We start from the raw sequence: 15,515 nt of genomic DNA on the forward strand, positions 1-15,515 counted from the left end.
TGTTGTTTTGTGACGGGTTGACTTCTGCTTCCCTTCTGGCGTCTGCCAGATCATCATCCAGTTCCTGCAATTCATTGCTCCAGTAGGGCTTATAGTCTCTCCTGGCACCCCTGGGAATGGACTCACGCGCTGCTCTGAGGATGCTCATGTTGAAGTCCTTCGCCACCATGTTGATGTCTCGACCCTCGACTCTGATGTCTTTGGTGAGTTCGCTGGTGCGGTGTCTAAAGAGGAACCAGTTCGCTCTTTTGTAGTTCCACCGTGGGAAGGAAGCTTCAGTGCAGGACTCCATGCCCAGGGTCAAAAAGACTGGCCGATGGTCACTTCCACCTAGCTGTTCTCCGACCTCTCTGCTGGTTAGCTGGTGCATGTCTTCCGTGCAGAAGGCTAGGTCAGGAGTTGATGTAGTGTGCCATCTTCTGGAGTAGAATGTAGGGCAGTCAAAGGGACTGTTCAAAAGGATGAGACCTTTGTCGTCCTGCCAGTTCTCCACCTCTTCTCCTCTCCGATCCAGGTGGTCATATCCCCAACTCTGTGAATGACTGTTGAAGTCACCCACCACGATGAAGTTGGAGGCCTTTGCGGGGATCGTGTCAAGGGCGAGGTGTCTATCATTGGGGCAGTAGAAGTTGACAAGATGGAATTCTGATGTCTTCGTCTGGATTCGAATCACCTGATATTCGGAGTCCTCCATGTGCGTTTCTATCAAACAGGCATTGATGTTGTTCCTGATGAGGGTCAGGATTCCTCCTTTGCTTCGGTCTGTTCTGTCGGACCTAAGGCATTGGTAGCCTCTCACTTTGAAGGACTTTTGTGGTGTCAGGTGCGTCTCCTGAATACAGCAGATGTTGATGTTCTTCTCATGCAGGATATGCTCCAACTCTGTCTTCTTGTTCAGGATACTTTCTGCGTTCCAGTGCATGACCTGAAAAGGTCGCTGCTGACTGGGTTTCTTCCTGGTTGTGGTGGTGCCAGTCACTTTCCTCCCGCGTCCCCTGGCGTGACAAGACGGACGGGAGGGACCTCCAGTAGTTGGGGCTGGGTCCCTTTGAGGCATGGGACCCGACGCTGCTCCACCCTGGGGGGTCCTCAATGGGCGAGCGCCATTTCCATCTGTGCTGGTTGATTGTGTCATCATTTGCGTAAGTGCGTGTACCCGTGGTTTGTTAGAATGCGCCGTGCGGCCCGGGTCCTCCGTCTTCAGCATTCGGGGTTTTCTGTCGGGGTTACCTCACCCTTAGCTCATGGCCCGTACGTCCTACCCTGAGAGCACAGGGGGGAGGATTTGCCGGGATCCCACCCGGAGCCAGTTTGGTCCGCGGCCGCAAGCGGCTGATCTCCATATCTGAAGATCGTTCCCCTATCCGCCACCCGGGGACGCGCTGGGTTGGGGGTGGTCGCCCCACTGAAAATCCCACACTGGGTTAAGAAAGATCAGCCTGTCCCAGTGCACCTCGATATATATATCTATCTATATACGGCTTGTGTGTGTGTGTCTGTCTGTGTGTTCACGATTCACGGCCAAAGTTCTCGATGGATCTGCTTCAAATTTGGTGGGCATATTCGGATAGACGCTGGACACAATCTGGTCAATGAAAATTTTCAACACGTGCTCTCAGCGCGCAGCGCTGAACCGATTTTGGTTTTTATGGTTTTTCTGTACATCCATTCCCAGTAACTCTTCCTTATCTTCTCCAGTGTTTTGCGCGTTTATCTCCCTTCCTTCGTGTGGCGTCAATCGCGTACGGTGCGCCACTCACCCGGCGAAGCCGGTGTACGGTGCGCCACTAACCCGGCTTCGGCTTTACTTCTTCCCGGCGAAGCCGGTACCCGGCGAAGCGGGTAATCATCTAGTATATATATATATATGGGCTGTTCTATTGATCACGTGAGTCAGTGATAAGATGTCATGTCACGTATTCAGTCAAATCTCGTACAGGCTCAGTGACACCATAGACCTATATCTAAATATAATTCCCTGGTGACACTGATAATCGTGTTGACTAGGCCCGGACAGGTTACAATGACTTTCCTTTTCCGGCAAAACAATACTGTCACTGACGAATCAATCATCACACACACGCACACACGCACACACAGCGGTAACTAACTGGCACACACACTTGACGGTAAGAAGCACTGCCCCCCCCCCCCCCCCCCCCCCCCCATCACATAGACAAAACACATTGTCGAGACTGACACACTTACAGACATGTATGCCGACACATTATACTACACTGACACACACACAATACACACTCGCACGCACACGGCACAAACACCGTTTAACAAAAACGCATGGTCACACATTTAACTTGACACTGACTGGCTGACCTACTTGACACACGCACACTAACACACCGGTTACCCGGCGAAGCACGACAACCGCCCTGTGTCTATGCTGTGACATCATCAAGAAAACGTGGGTATCCTCAGAAAACCGCCGTCCAAAAAAGCACTAACAAGGCTTGTTGATGAATAGTTTATTGTATATATTCAGCTGTATGTAAAAGATATCAGTGCACATCCCTATATACATTTTACGATATTTACTTCAGTCCCTGTGCACGCAGCATGATAGCAAATACGCCTTATGTACAGTCCTCAGGTCAAAATGAGTTCGGCTCATTCTCTCCCTGACAGTGCCAGGATGCCTTGAGTTTCCTTGTCTGATTTTTTGACATATTTAGAGCTTTTTGTAATGTATTATTGATATAAGCAGATTCGCGATCGTCGATAATGATGGAGAATAAGATGAACGTAAATTTGGATCGTTTTATAAAAAAATATTTTTTTTTTACAATTTTCAGATTTTTAATGACCAAAGTCATTAATTAATTTTTAAGCCACCAAGCTGAAATGCAATACCGAAGTCCGGGCTTTGTCGGAGATTACTTGACCAAAATTTCAACCAATTTGGTTGAAAAATGAGAGCGTGACAGTGCCGCCTCAACTTTCACGAAAAGCCGGATATGACGTCATCAAAGACATTTATAAAAAAAAAATGAAAAAAACGTCTGAGGATATCATACCCAGGAACTCTCATGTCAAATTTCATAAAGATCGGTCCAGTAGTTTAGTCTGAATCGCTCTACACACACACACACACACAGACAGACAGACAGACAGACAGACACACACACACACACACACACACACACACACACACACACCACGACCCTCGTCTCGATTCCCCCCTCTACGTTAAAACATTTAGTCAAAACTTGACTAAATGTAAAAACGAAATCAAGCGCGCGCGAGATCCTGATACATCGGGTTTTTTTCTGCACGCTATCTTGTCACGACGACTGTCTTGTTGACAAACGAAGATCATAGTTCGCGAAAGAAAAAGAAAAGCGCCGACCTTGAGTAGAGAGCTAATAAAGTAATCGCTAATCGCTAAGTAAGTGGCAATCCGCGGCGACTTCCTTGGGAGTCCGGAATACGAAAATCCTGTGTGTCGTCAAGGATAATGACTCGGTGTTATCTAGATGGTGAGAAGGATAGCGAAGCGAAAGTACGCAAAGAGAGGAGCCTGTACGAAGACCTCAACGATCGTGGTCAAGTTTAGCGATGCAAGGCGACGAATCATTCATATGAGCGGAAAGATGATTCGGGAGAAAAGTCGTTATGCTTTCTATCGAGTTAGGACATTCGGATTTTACTGGTTGCGCCACAATGTCAAATGTGCTTCACTCAGCGGGGAGCGAGCATTACGCCATGAGTAAATTTTCTTTGAAATTTGAGTTCAAGTTGTTCTGCTGTAATGTGTTTGGGTGTGTGTGTGTGTGTTTTGATATGACAGTAAACTGCAACTGTGTGTTTGTGTGTAAACATGACAGTACATACACTGCAACCAAATGATTCATGACCGACCGGCCAAAAACTCAAACAGCCCCCTTTTAAGACACCCCCCCCCCCTTTTTACGACCTAATTTTCAAGGTTTTTCCAAAGTCGTAAACAGGGGGTTCTACTGTATAACAGAGTACAAAACAAATTCTCCTCTCTCAACAAAATCTCAAACGCTAACATGTCAGGGACAAAGCGGCGTGCGCCGGGAATCAAAACAAAGCTAGCGTTGGAGAAGGACGCACCGGGAAATCAATGTCCCGCAGCAACACACGTACAGATCCACTTTAAATTTGAATAACTGTGTGATAAGGTGTTCCTGGTGTGTGATGTCATAGTTTTATCCCCAAAACCAAACGGTATAGCTCTTGGGAGAATAAGAGACAGTTTTTGACCCATTAGGTCCCTTTATAAACCAACAATGTGTGTTTTCTTTTGCGCTGACTGGTACCCATTCCCTGCGCTGAGCGTTACCCACTCGATTATGATGCTGGCGCTGACTCGTATCACCACTTTTCTTCAGTGATCAGTTTTGAACGATAATTATGCCCTTCGGTTCCAACGTCGGCGTCAACGTTGTAGTACAGCAGCGAGAGGACGTCATACAAGCTATTGTAAACGATGTTTCCCGTACAGGCCCAAACAAAACTTTGTAATAAGCACATAAAACGCAATTTTAGTTAACGAAATTCAACACCTTCGCTTGCAATTGCATTGGTAGCTCGATCCATAGCCAATTACTGAATTTAAATGTATGTATCCTTTTAACACATGTCTTGTGTACCTCTCGATAAGAACATTTGAGCGTATTGGGCCAGTTTTCTGTCATGATTTGACACTTTTCTGAAGACACCCACGTTTTCTTGATGACGTCACAGCATACACACTGGGCCGCTGCTCGGTTGGCGTGCTTCGCCGGGTCAGTAACCGGTGTGACTATGAGGGCGCGCAGCCGGTGTAACACGAGAAAATTACTCCCACGAGATTTTTACTCCGGAGTAAACATTTCGTACGAAAAAGTTACTCCCTTTACGAAAAAGGCACTCCCCCATTTCACGAGAAAATTACTCCCCAAGACAGGTGAGGTCCGAGTAAACATTTCGTACAAAAAATGTTACTCCCCTGACGAATGAATAACGAATAAATTACTTCACCCAAACACAAGCAATTTAACTTCCCATGCCAGGTGTACAAAATTTTTACTCCCTTTGTCCCCTGTTAGTCTTGGTGGTGGAAGGGGTGGAAGGAGGGTAGCGCGACATTCGTGTGCGCGAGATCACTTATTGGCATTATCCCTTCGCCCGCATCCCATTTTTGCATACGATATTGTTACTGGAAGTAAAAAAAATGGGGAGTAAAAATTTCGTGGAGGGAGTAATTTTTTCGTGCCGTGTGGAGTTCTTTTCTCGTACGAAAAGTGTACTCGGAGTAAGAATTTCGTACAAAATATTTACTCCGGAGTAAATTTTTCGTGGAGTAAAAATTTCGTGTTACACCGGTGTGACGTTTTCATCTTTCGCCGTGTTGATACATGTATTTCGATTCTCGGCCTCGTTGATCTAGTATAAACTCTACACTGAACAAAAAAAACACCCTTCGATAGTACTGATAAGCGACCTTGTGTACCTTACATTCATGGGGCCAAATTTGTCCAACCAATTTTGTTAGTTTAACTTGAAATTTGATTCATCCTCAAATGTTTCCCTTCTTACTCAAGGGACGTAACCACTCTGTACACGTTTTCGAAAAAATCGATTTTGGGGGTGAAATCACCACCAATTTTCTTCACATGCAAGAAACTGACATGCTTTTCGTCCATAAATAATTTCACTTCTTCATTTTACCAGGAAACAACATTTCAGTCTTGAGTATATATCGAGGGGGAAATATGTACACAGGCGAAAGATGAAATCGTGACACCGGCAACTCAGTGACACACACACTCACGGCACACACACATACACATCAGTCTCTGATGTAGACTTTGTAACAGCAGGGACCTATATAATATAGGTCTATGGTAACAGTGCCGAGTTGTGTTTGCGATTATTTTAATGTTTAATGAATGAACATATACGTTTATAAACTGAATTGAGTTTATTTAGCTGTCCTTATACCTAAATGACAAAATTGTATAGCCTAGTGTTTGTTTACATGCAGTCTTTGTTCAGTACAAATACGTGGCCGTGCCGCTGACCTGGCGTTATCCGTTGTACATGCAGTGCTCACTGATAATACGCCGGACAAAAATAATATACTGATGCGTACGGCTATGAATTAATGTTCAATTCAAATCAAAAGTGTCTCACGCCACATTTGCAAAAAGAATGTCAACAAAACAAACTCGGATATATCTCACAGAATATGTGATTTCTGTGAAGTAAAGCGTGAACATACAGGGTTCACACAACCACTCCTTCGCGGTACACGAGGCTACCATGCGGTCTGATGACCGTGGCTATGACACGCGTGGTGGATGTAAACCCTTCTCTCATTGGTCGAATGTGGGCCCACATCAGACGATATTTCGTCTGTCACACGAGTTCTTCCATACATTATTCGAAAACGAAAATTTGACCAGAAATCTGAAAGCAAAACGAAGTCGGAAGGAAGGAAGGCAGAAATATTGTGACGGTAAGTCTTTTGCAGTGGGATTTATAGTGTGTTTGATGCTTCTAGGCTGTGTCGCAGCAGTATGCTGCAGTTACCGGCGATAGCGTGTGGACTTTGCCCCTGGTGTTTCTATTTTTAGACACCGTCTTCGGCGCTCTTTTCAGTCCCGTTTACACGGAGATCGATGATACGCAAGGACACTGCGATGCTCGCAGAGGAAATGTAGGATAAAAACACTATGTGATCAATTTATCTTGTTATCCACGCAGGAGATAAAACACAATATGTACGTGATAGATAATTAAGATTCTGTACTCATGAACTGAATGTTATGAACTGCCGAAAGGTGTAAACAGTGGCACTGGAAAGTTCAAGGAAACGCGTGTCAGTTTTCTAATCGTTCAGAGATTCGGCTACTTCCATTTTTATCTGTAATTGATAAATTCAAGAAGATGTACGTGCCAGATAATGTTGCATAATTATGTTAGGCGCTGGATCGGATCTGACTGCAAGCTAGGGGTTTTACTGCTTTCAGCAGTAGATCGATGCGGATGCAGACATACGTATAATAATTATGTTGCAAGCAGTAAAAGGCTGATTTTTCTTATCAGTTTGTCCGCGTCGCGTTACCAGAGAGAAGTATTTTGGCCTGAAATTTACGTGCCGGTGGTGACAGTGTTCTGCTACCTGCATGAATTTTCGGTTTCCCGCAAACAGGCTAATAATAGTAATATATGTGATTCAGTGCGGCCTTACGATGTTACCGTCTTATACTTACACATTAACATGCTTCGATTTGAAACTTCGAGGTCTTCATCGGGGATTGACGCCCGACCAAAGGTAATTGAAGCCCGACGGAGCGAAGCGACGGAGGGCTTCAATTAGACTTTGGGAGGGCGTCAATCCACGATGAAGACCGAGAAGTTTCAAATGGAAGCGTGTTATTGTAATTCAATCTGACGACGATCTCTTTCCTGCTTTCATGCGATGGTAAACAGACAGAATTGGTTCTGTTCTGTTCACACACTACTTTCAGTCCACCCGCTACCTGCAAGGGTCAAGTCCCAAGAAATATGTCTCTGTATTCCTATCGTATCACTCTCCTCCTGTTTTGTTTTCTTTCACATACATTTTCCCATCTTTTTTGACGGGTTTCTGGACAGCAAACTCAAAACAAATTCTTTTCATCACAAAAGCGATCTTTGGAATTGACTGACGTAGTCCGAAAGAATTCATGCATCAACTTACGTCACGTATTCGACGTCATCACTTCGCATACCTTATGGTCTCGGTATTTCGTTGGTACTTCATATTTCCTACTTGTAAAATGACCCTCAAAGCTAACCGAGACTAGTTGAGGTTGTATCCGAATGCGCCTCGCCAGCAGGTTGTTAATGGATTTTTTAGCGAGTGGCTATCGACAATTAGTCACCTGTAATTTTTAATGAGTTGGGGCATTCTGACCAATCACAGGATCTGTTTCATTAAAACGCAAACTTGATTGAATTACAATCCGCCATTAGTTCAGGTCCTACCTGTATTCTTATGCGATTAGATTAAATATTAGGGCCTATCGGTATCGTATGTCAGTTACTATTTTTTTTTAAAAAGCGATAGTATCGTATGTCAATTTTTTTCTTTTTTCTTTTTTAATAAAATCGGAAGAGCCGCGGAATCAAAAACAATAGCAAAACTTTTGGCAGCCTGTACTCAGTTCAACTCAATGAAACAGGTGCATTTTATAAGTTCGAAGTGTTTATTCAGGCCACATTATAAGTATTACATGCTCTACCCATTTACTGTGCACAGTTTATGACAAAGCATGGTCACCTTATTTCTAGTAACGGTCATTTCCAGTTCATCCCTTTTACTTCCCTTCCAGTTTGCACGTTCGGTTCGGTTCCGTCGTGTTACGTTCGCCAGTATGTTTACAGTTTGTTATAATTTTTATGTATTGTTACAGAGTTCAACCGGTTCTCTTCGGAGAGAGAAAGAGGGGGGGGGGGGGGGGGGTGTAGCTGGGGAGCCGCCGCATTGAATAGTCAATGCGGACAATAGAACGATTTAGAGAAACTTGAGGGACCGATCATTTCACGTGCCAATCTGAAAATTCGTTTACATTCAATTCTGCTTAAAATATAATAAAATAATGTTTTTCTCACCCCCCCCCCCCCCCCCTCTCTCTCCATCTTTTTCTCTACCCCCCCCCCCCCACCCCTCACACACGTACTCACACACACACACGTACTCACACACAAACACACACACACACACACACACACATTCTGGTTATATCTCATCGGCACTGAGTAAGTCGCCGGACCGACGAAACGTATGCACAGCCGTGCACTGTACACTCTCACAATGGCTTGCAGCAGTACATCCTGCACTGCTGTTACAAACTACATTGTAATGCTCGTTCATTGAATCGGAATGGGTGTACTCGCAGATCACCCCACACTGGTGTATGGGTAGGGTCAGTTTACCGTCACTGCTCAGTCACGCCATGCGACATGACACCTCCCTTCAGTTTGTCAACATTGTGTACAGCCTAAAACCACGCCGCATAGGGTCACATGACTGAGGGCACAGCCTACTAAGGTTAGCGTCCTCGGGAGAGAGAGCCGCCGGAGAGAGACAGAGAGAGAGAGAGAGAGAGAGACCCACACACCTGACCACTTGTCGTGAATATTTATGTGCTGGGTAATCTCACTATCGAGGTGATTTGCCCCATTCACTTGCATGGCGTTACATATCTGGACGTGTTCAGGAACTTAAGTCATGTAAAAGATGCATGTAGAGGTTGCATGACGTGACACTGAAGTCATATTAGAACACAATCACAGACAAACGAACAAGCAAAGATAAGATAAAGCCCTGAAATCAGTTAAAAGAAGGAGATGAAGGGCTTGCAAAACGAACCAGAAGCGAAAGTAATAATTTAAAAAAAACACCTAATAACAAATTTTAAAAAGACATAAAAAAACCACCATGCAACAACAAACTAACGAGAGCTTTACTTTTTCTGCACTCTGCTACTAAGTAACTGTAGCTTTCTCTGGAGATCATCTTGTACGTTTAAATTCCGCAATTTTTCGGGTCGATGTGCGGACAAACAGAGCGACTATGGAAATCAAACATACCAAGTGTCAAAAACAGGGACAGCATCTATGGCGTTTTAAGGGGTATAATGGGACGAACTGAGAACTGGCGACATGAAGAGGGTAGCCGCACGCATACGCACACACACGCACACACACAGAGTTACGGTTTGGACTAAAATAACAACAAAGAAACACACACACACAATGAAATTTTAGCTGACGCTGACCTTATGCATAACTGAAATACTCATGTCAGCGCGGCCAAACAGTGGCCCCTTCAGCGCAATGGCCTGCCTTGGCCATGATACTGATAAGAAGTGCCTCACTGAGTCAGGCGGTTACTCAAGGCACAATACGCAACCTTGCCGCTCTCGGCCCGGGGTCAGCGACGGGCCGATGGCGGTGACTGCAGGTCACATCAAAATGCTATCGTAGCATAATCATATGTAGCAAAATCAGTATTTCAGACAGTGAAAAAGTCGTGTTTATTTAATTAGCACACGCACGCACGCACGCGGCACACGTGACATACACACACACACACACACACACACACACACAAACAGGCACACAGAGTTACAGTTTTAATAGACACTGACTGACATTTTCTGATGTTGACCTCAGGCATATAATGTTTGTCATCGCGGTCAAACAATGGCCCTTGGTGCAATGGCCTGCCTTGGCCATCATACTGATAAGTGCCACAGGCTTACCCAAGGCGGCGAGGTACCGACTGACTTGCCCCCTTCCATTTCGCCCCCGCTTTGTCACACAGACACTGTAGTAGCCGACTTCACGCTCTGCTTGCTTTCAACCTGTCAGGGGTGTTAACCATTCAATGCGATGAAGTCATGTGGAATTTTGAACGTTTCTCTCAATCAGAACAAGTTTATGTTTTTATTTAAAAAAAATCAGACTTCTACGTGAGTTTTACAGCAAACAAAGTTTTGTTCAGTGCCTTCAAATTTAGGATAAATAAAACGAATCGGGTGAGACAAAACAGATTGGAAATGTGTATCCAAGGTTGTACATCGCGATGTTTAACATCCAAAGACTTGGTTGGAGCCTATGATTAAGGTAAGCTATTTATTTTGCAACTAAACTAATCCAGGCGAACAGAAAACAAACAAACAAAATGTAATTGAATACTTTCTATGAGTTTCCTTACTAATTGTAAGACTTCATGTTATAAAATATATGTTCACGTGAAGACGCTCTCTCTCTCTCTCTCTCTCTCTCTCTCTCTCTCCGGTCTCGAATAGCAGCTAGCATCTGCTGAAGAGACATTAAACCCCAAAAATCTCTCTCTCTCTCTCTCTCTCTCTCTCTCTCTCTCTCTCTCTCTCTCTCTCTCTCTCTCTCTCTCTCTCTCTCTCTCTCTCTCTCTCTCTCTCTCTCTCTCTCTCCTGAGCGGAGGCGAAATAACACTCATGGCAAATCGTGAGATAATTGGGGGCGAGATGGGAAGGGGCGAGATAGGAGGTGGCGAGTCGGGACGTATTCCTCAAGGCTCCCTAACAATTCGCAACCTTGCCGCACTCGCGGTCAGCGACCGGTGACTGCAGGCTATCGTAGCATAATTATACATGTATACCAAAATGTATTCGAGACACTAAAACTGAACTGAGTCGTGTTTATTTATTTTGCTCACGCAAAATTTGAAAGTAAGAAAGAAATGTATCCTCGCTCGAAAAGGGATGAAAAACTGACTTGAATTGTTAAAGTTGACTAAACGTTTCCCGTGTAACTTTTTGGTGAACATGAATGGTTGCACGAGAAGAACTGTACCTTTAAGTTGTGGTGGGGTGGATCTTTGCTGACCGAACGCTTTTTCAGTTCATCGTCGTTTGAAGTGTGGCTTTATCTGCACAAAGTCAATTCGTGTCTTGATTGGTCATGATCGAAAAGCCACATTGTAACACAGAGACGCGATGCACTCTCACATCCCGAACAAGGACCTTGAAAATCGTGTGAAACCTTGTCAGGAGACGTTAGCCCATAAACGGCATTGGCTATAAATGCTGGATTCAGCGATGCTATCGCAGAACGCATTGCGTACTTCTTCCTCACAGATTTCACATGAGCTTGAAGTGGATATTATACTGGCATTTCTGGGGAGCATAGGGCTACAGGTGTTTGTTGTGAGTGATACATTTACTACATCGGTTCGAATTTCAAAAGAGATATATTTTGGCAACAGCCGACTTTTGCAGTTTTCAGTACAAAATGCGTATCATGTATTATGTCAACCTGACAAATTCCACCAAAAGAAAATTTTCAGAAGTATAGAGCTACTCGATCAGCGAATGTGCTGTCTTGATTTATTGTTCAAGTTAACTTTGTTGCTTCTCTTTTTACATTTAGTCAAGTTTTGACTAAATGTTTTAACATAGAGGGGGGAATCGAGACGAGGGTCGTGGTGTATGTGTGTCTGTCTGTCTGTGTGTGTGTGTGTGTGTGTGTAGAGCGATTCAGACTAAACTACTGGACCGATCTTTATGAAATTTGACATTAGAGTTCCTGGGTATGATATCCTCAGACGTTTTTTTCATTTTTTTGATAAATGTCTTTGATGACGTCATATCCGGCTTTTCGTGAAAGTTGAGGCGGCACTGTCACGCTCTCATTTTTCAACCAAATTGGTGTAAATTTTGGTCAAGTAATCTCCGACGAAGCCCGGACTTCGGTATTGCATTTCAGCTTGGTGGCTTAAAAATTAATTAATGACTTTGGTCATTAAAAATCTGAAAATTGTAAAAAAATTTTTTTTTATAAAACGATCCAAATTTACGTTCATCTTATTCTCCATCACTTTCTGATTCCAAAAACATATAAATATGTTATATTTGGATTAAAAACAAGCTCTGAAAATTAAAAATATAAAAATTATGATCAAAATTAAATTTTCGAAATCAATTTAAAAACACTTTCATCTTATTCCTTGTCGGTTCCTGATTCCAAAAACATATAGATATGATATGTTTGGATTGAAAATACGCTCAGAAAGTTAAAACGAAGAGAGGTACAGAAAAGCGTGCTATCCTTCTCAGCGCAACTACTACCCCGCTCTTCTTGTCAATTTCACTGCCTTTGCCATGAGCGGTGGACTGACGATGCTACGAGTATACGGTCTTGCTGCGTTGCATTGCGTTCAGTTTCATTCTGTGAGTTCGACAGCTACTTGACTAAATGTTGTATTTTCGCCTTACGCGACTCGTTTCATGTTGTCCGGACTGATTTGCTCATCAGTCACGAAACAAGATTTCCATAATGAAGTTATAGAATCGTGTACATCTTTATTGCGCCGTCCGACCAGTTTTTCAGAGCGTTCGCATGTGTGTTTGTGTGTGTGTTTGTTTAACGTTTTTGTTTAATGTGAAAAGGAGTATTTTTACTAATTTCTTGGGTAGTTGTATTTTTTTCCATTAATATGTAATTATAGCAAAGTTTACAATTTGAGTTTGTGGGTTACTGAATAGCCTGCGAATCTGCTTCAAGCATGGCAGGCTAGTATTACGCAACCTCGGGTTGACTTTACTATTTGTAAATCGACACTTCTTCATCTCAGTGCACGTGTCAATTGTTATTTATTGATTTATTTGTTTTAACAAGCACTGTTTAAAACTGTTCTGTAAATAAATCTCTATGAATCTCCGCAGATGGAGAACAAACACTAATTGGTAGGCAGAATTGACCAATGAAAGCTGATTATGTAAATAGGAGACAATGGCGGGAAGGTGCAGACCTTTTGGCATTTCGTGTGATCTCGACATTCACGCGTTGCAGTGAACTTTAGCTTTGTTACATCCTGTCTGCAGTGTCGTACAGTTGTGGCGAAATGAGTGCCATTTCAGTAATTGGTTGTCGTGAGACAAGAGGAATAAGAGGCTTGCCTAGTGACCACGGTTGTTGTTCGTTGCACGAACGCACGCAGACGATATTCAGTCTGCCTGTGGCGAACCGTCAGGTACGACGTGTACTCGTTGGGTACAAGTGCACCAAAGTTTGACAAGTGTCGTCGTCATGCATGACGGGTTAGGAGGTCTATGGTTGGAGGGGCGTTTTTAGTTGCTTTATAGGTGTTATAAAGAGACAATACTTACCGTAAATATGGTTGTACATTTTGAAGTAATCAGGTCAGGATTTCAATTGAACAACTTTTTTTTAAGTACATTCGTTTTTGGGAGGAAAAAAAAGTGCCAAAACTGAAGTCAAATTAAAGACAGCTGACAAGGTTGTTGAAAGAACTGACTTTAAATACTCCAGCAATGGTTTGGGCAGAAAAGCCTACTGTAAATGTAATTGTCAGTAATGTCACACAAATTCTTTATAATTCCCATCAGAAAACGAATGGATCAACATCTTTCAGGCTTTCATTTTCAAACTGATTTTGTTTGCAAGCCACCAGACAACTTACTGAAAAATATATGTTTCAATATATGATCCACATAACATCAGAATATAGACAACCTTTCAGTAGCCTGTTATATGGTTGATTCTGTTTCAGCACGGACAAAATGAAAAGAAAGGACCAGACAGACCTGTTTACCCTTACGATTTTGGCGTAATTTATTACGATTTTCTGCAAAAAATACGCCATTCCGCTATCCGTGTTAAGACTACGATTTTCATAAATAAATAAAAAGTAAAAAAAAATTTTTTTTTTTTTTTTTAATATTAATTCACATGTTTGGCATTGTTTTTTTCAATTGCAAAATGGGATGAAAAAGCACAAAACTGACCAGAGATCATAATCATGTCTGTCTGATGAGACGCTGGAGAGCCTTCTAGTGGTGAAGTCTCGCCCTCACTCATTCGGCAAGCGCAAGTACAGTAGAGAAGCGCTTGACACACTGAAAAAGGCCTACTACGAGCAAAAGAAAAAGAATCAGTGAATCATGTGCTTTTGATGTGATCTTTGAAATTATGATGACTACAAAAACTGACTGATGTGTTTTGTTTGTGAATAATGGATATATGTGCATGATTGCGTTTCGCAGACACAGTTGTCATGTGCGTTGTAATTGGCGACGAATGCTGGATGATTACTATTTTTGTGCCAGGATTACTATTTTTGGGGCTGAGCATTACTCCAAAACACTTATGGGGGTAAACAGGTCTGACCAGATTGTTTTAGATCAAACTGCAACAAAATTTAAGAGTATTTCACTTTTCAGCATGTATTTTAATCAACTGAATACAACTCTTTTGCTGCAGATACGTTTTCAAGATGCCAGCGCACGAAATGGAAGATGTGTTGCGGGGACAGGAGCCATGTCTTCCCTCCCAGCAGCAGAACGGAGCGGCAGTCAACGGCAGTGGTGACAGTGCTGTGCCACATGTGTACGACATGAGCGAAGAAGTTGTCATTTCTGGCATCTCGGCTCGCTTGCCAGAATCTGACAACATGGAAGAGTTCCGTGAAAACCTGATGTCAGGCCGTGACATGGTCACTGAAGATGATCGCCGATGGCAACCAGGTAAAGGAAAATACAATGGAAATCAACAGGATAATGTTGCCCTTCTTTCTCCGCAATCAAGAAAAGCTAAAGAAACTAAGATATGCATAGTAACTAACTAAACTAAAAACTTTTCCAATTTGTTTAGTTTAATTTTAAGATCACATGTGAATCAGAATGTGTAAATGTCATTTGAAAACTCAAGTAAAGCGGGCTTTTGCTGTACCGCATTAGATTAAGTCAGTTACTTTACCTTCTTTTCATCACATTTCAGGTTTGCACGGTCTACCACGACGCAATGGAAAGCTGAAAGACCTCAGTAAATTTGATGCCTCATTTTTTGGAGTGTCACCCAAGCAGGCTGATGCCATGGATCCACAGCTGAGACTGCTGCTGGAAACATCATATGAATGCATCGTTGACGCTGGTGAGTTACCTAATTTAGCCTAGAACTTTCAGTGATCTCAAATCTGAAGAATCAGTTTTTGT

The 15,515-nt window shown here is 43.1% G+C and overlaps 1 protein-coding gene across 2 annotated transcripts in view; it reads left to right on the plus strand.

The window, feature by feature from the left end:
• Window positions 1-6,339: 6,339 nt before the first annotated feature.
• LOC138959430 (fatty acid synthase-like) overlaps window positions 6,340-15,515 on the plus strand; it is a 41,648-nt gene continuing 32,472 nt past the window's right edge. For both annotated transcript variants that reach the window (XR_011453718.1, XM_070330916.1), the window contains exons 1-3: window positions 6,340-6,484; window positions 14,785-15,047; window positions 15,301-15,453. Coding sequence is in view for 1 of the 2 variants with exons in the window: in XM_070330916.1 (XP_070187017.1) it covers window positions 14,798-15,047; window positions 15,301-15,453 (403 nt within the window). In the remaining variant the exon portion in view is untranslated. The remainder of the gene's footprint in view (window positions 6,485-14,784; window positions 15,048-15,300; window positions 15,454-15,515) is intronic.

This window comes from Littorina saxatilis, linkage group LG2, assembly GCF_037325665.1.
Source record: "Littorina saxatilis isolate snail1 linkage group LG2, US_GU_Lsax_2.0, whole genome shotgun sequence".
Classification (NCBI taxonomy): Eukaryota; Metazoa; Mollusca; class Gastropoda; order Littorinimorpha; family Littorinidae; genus Littorina; species Littorina saxatilis.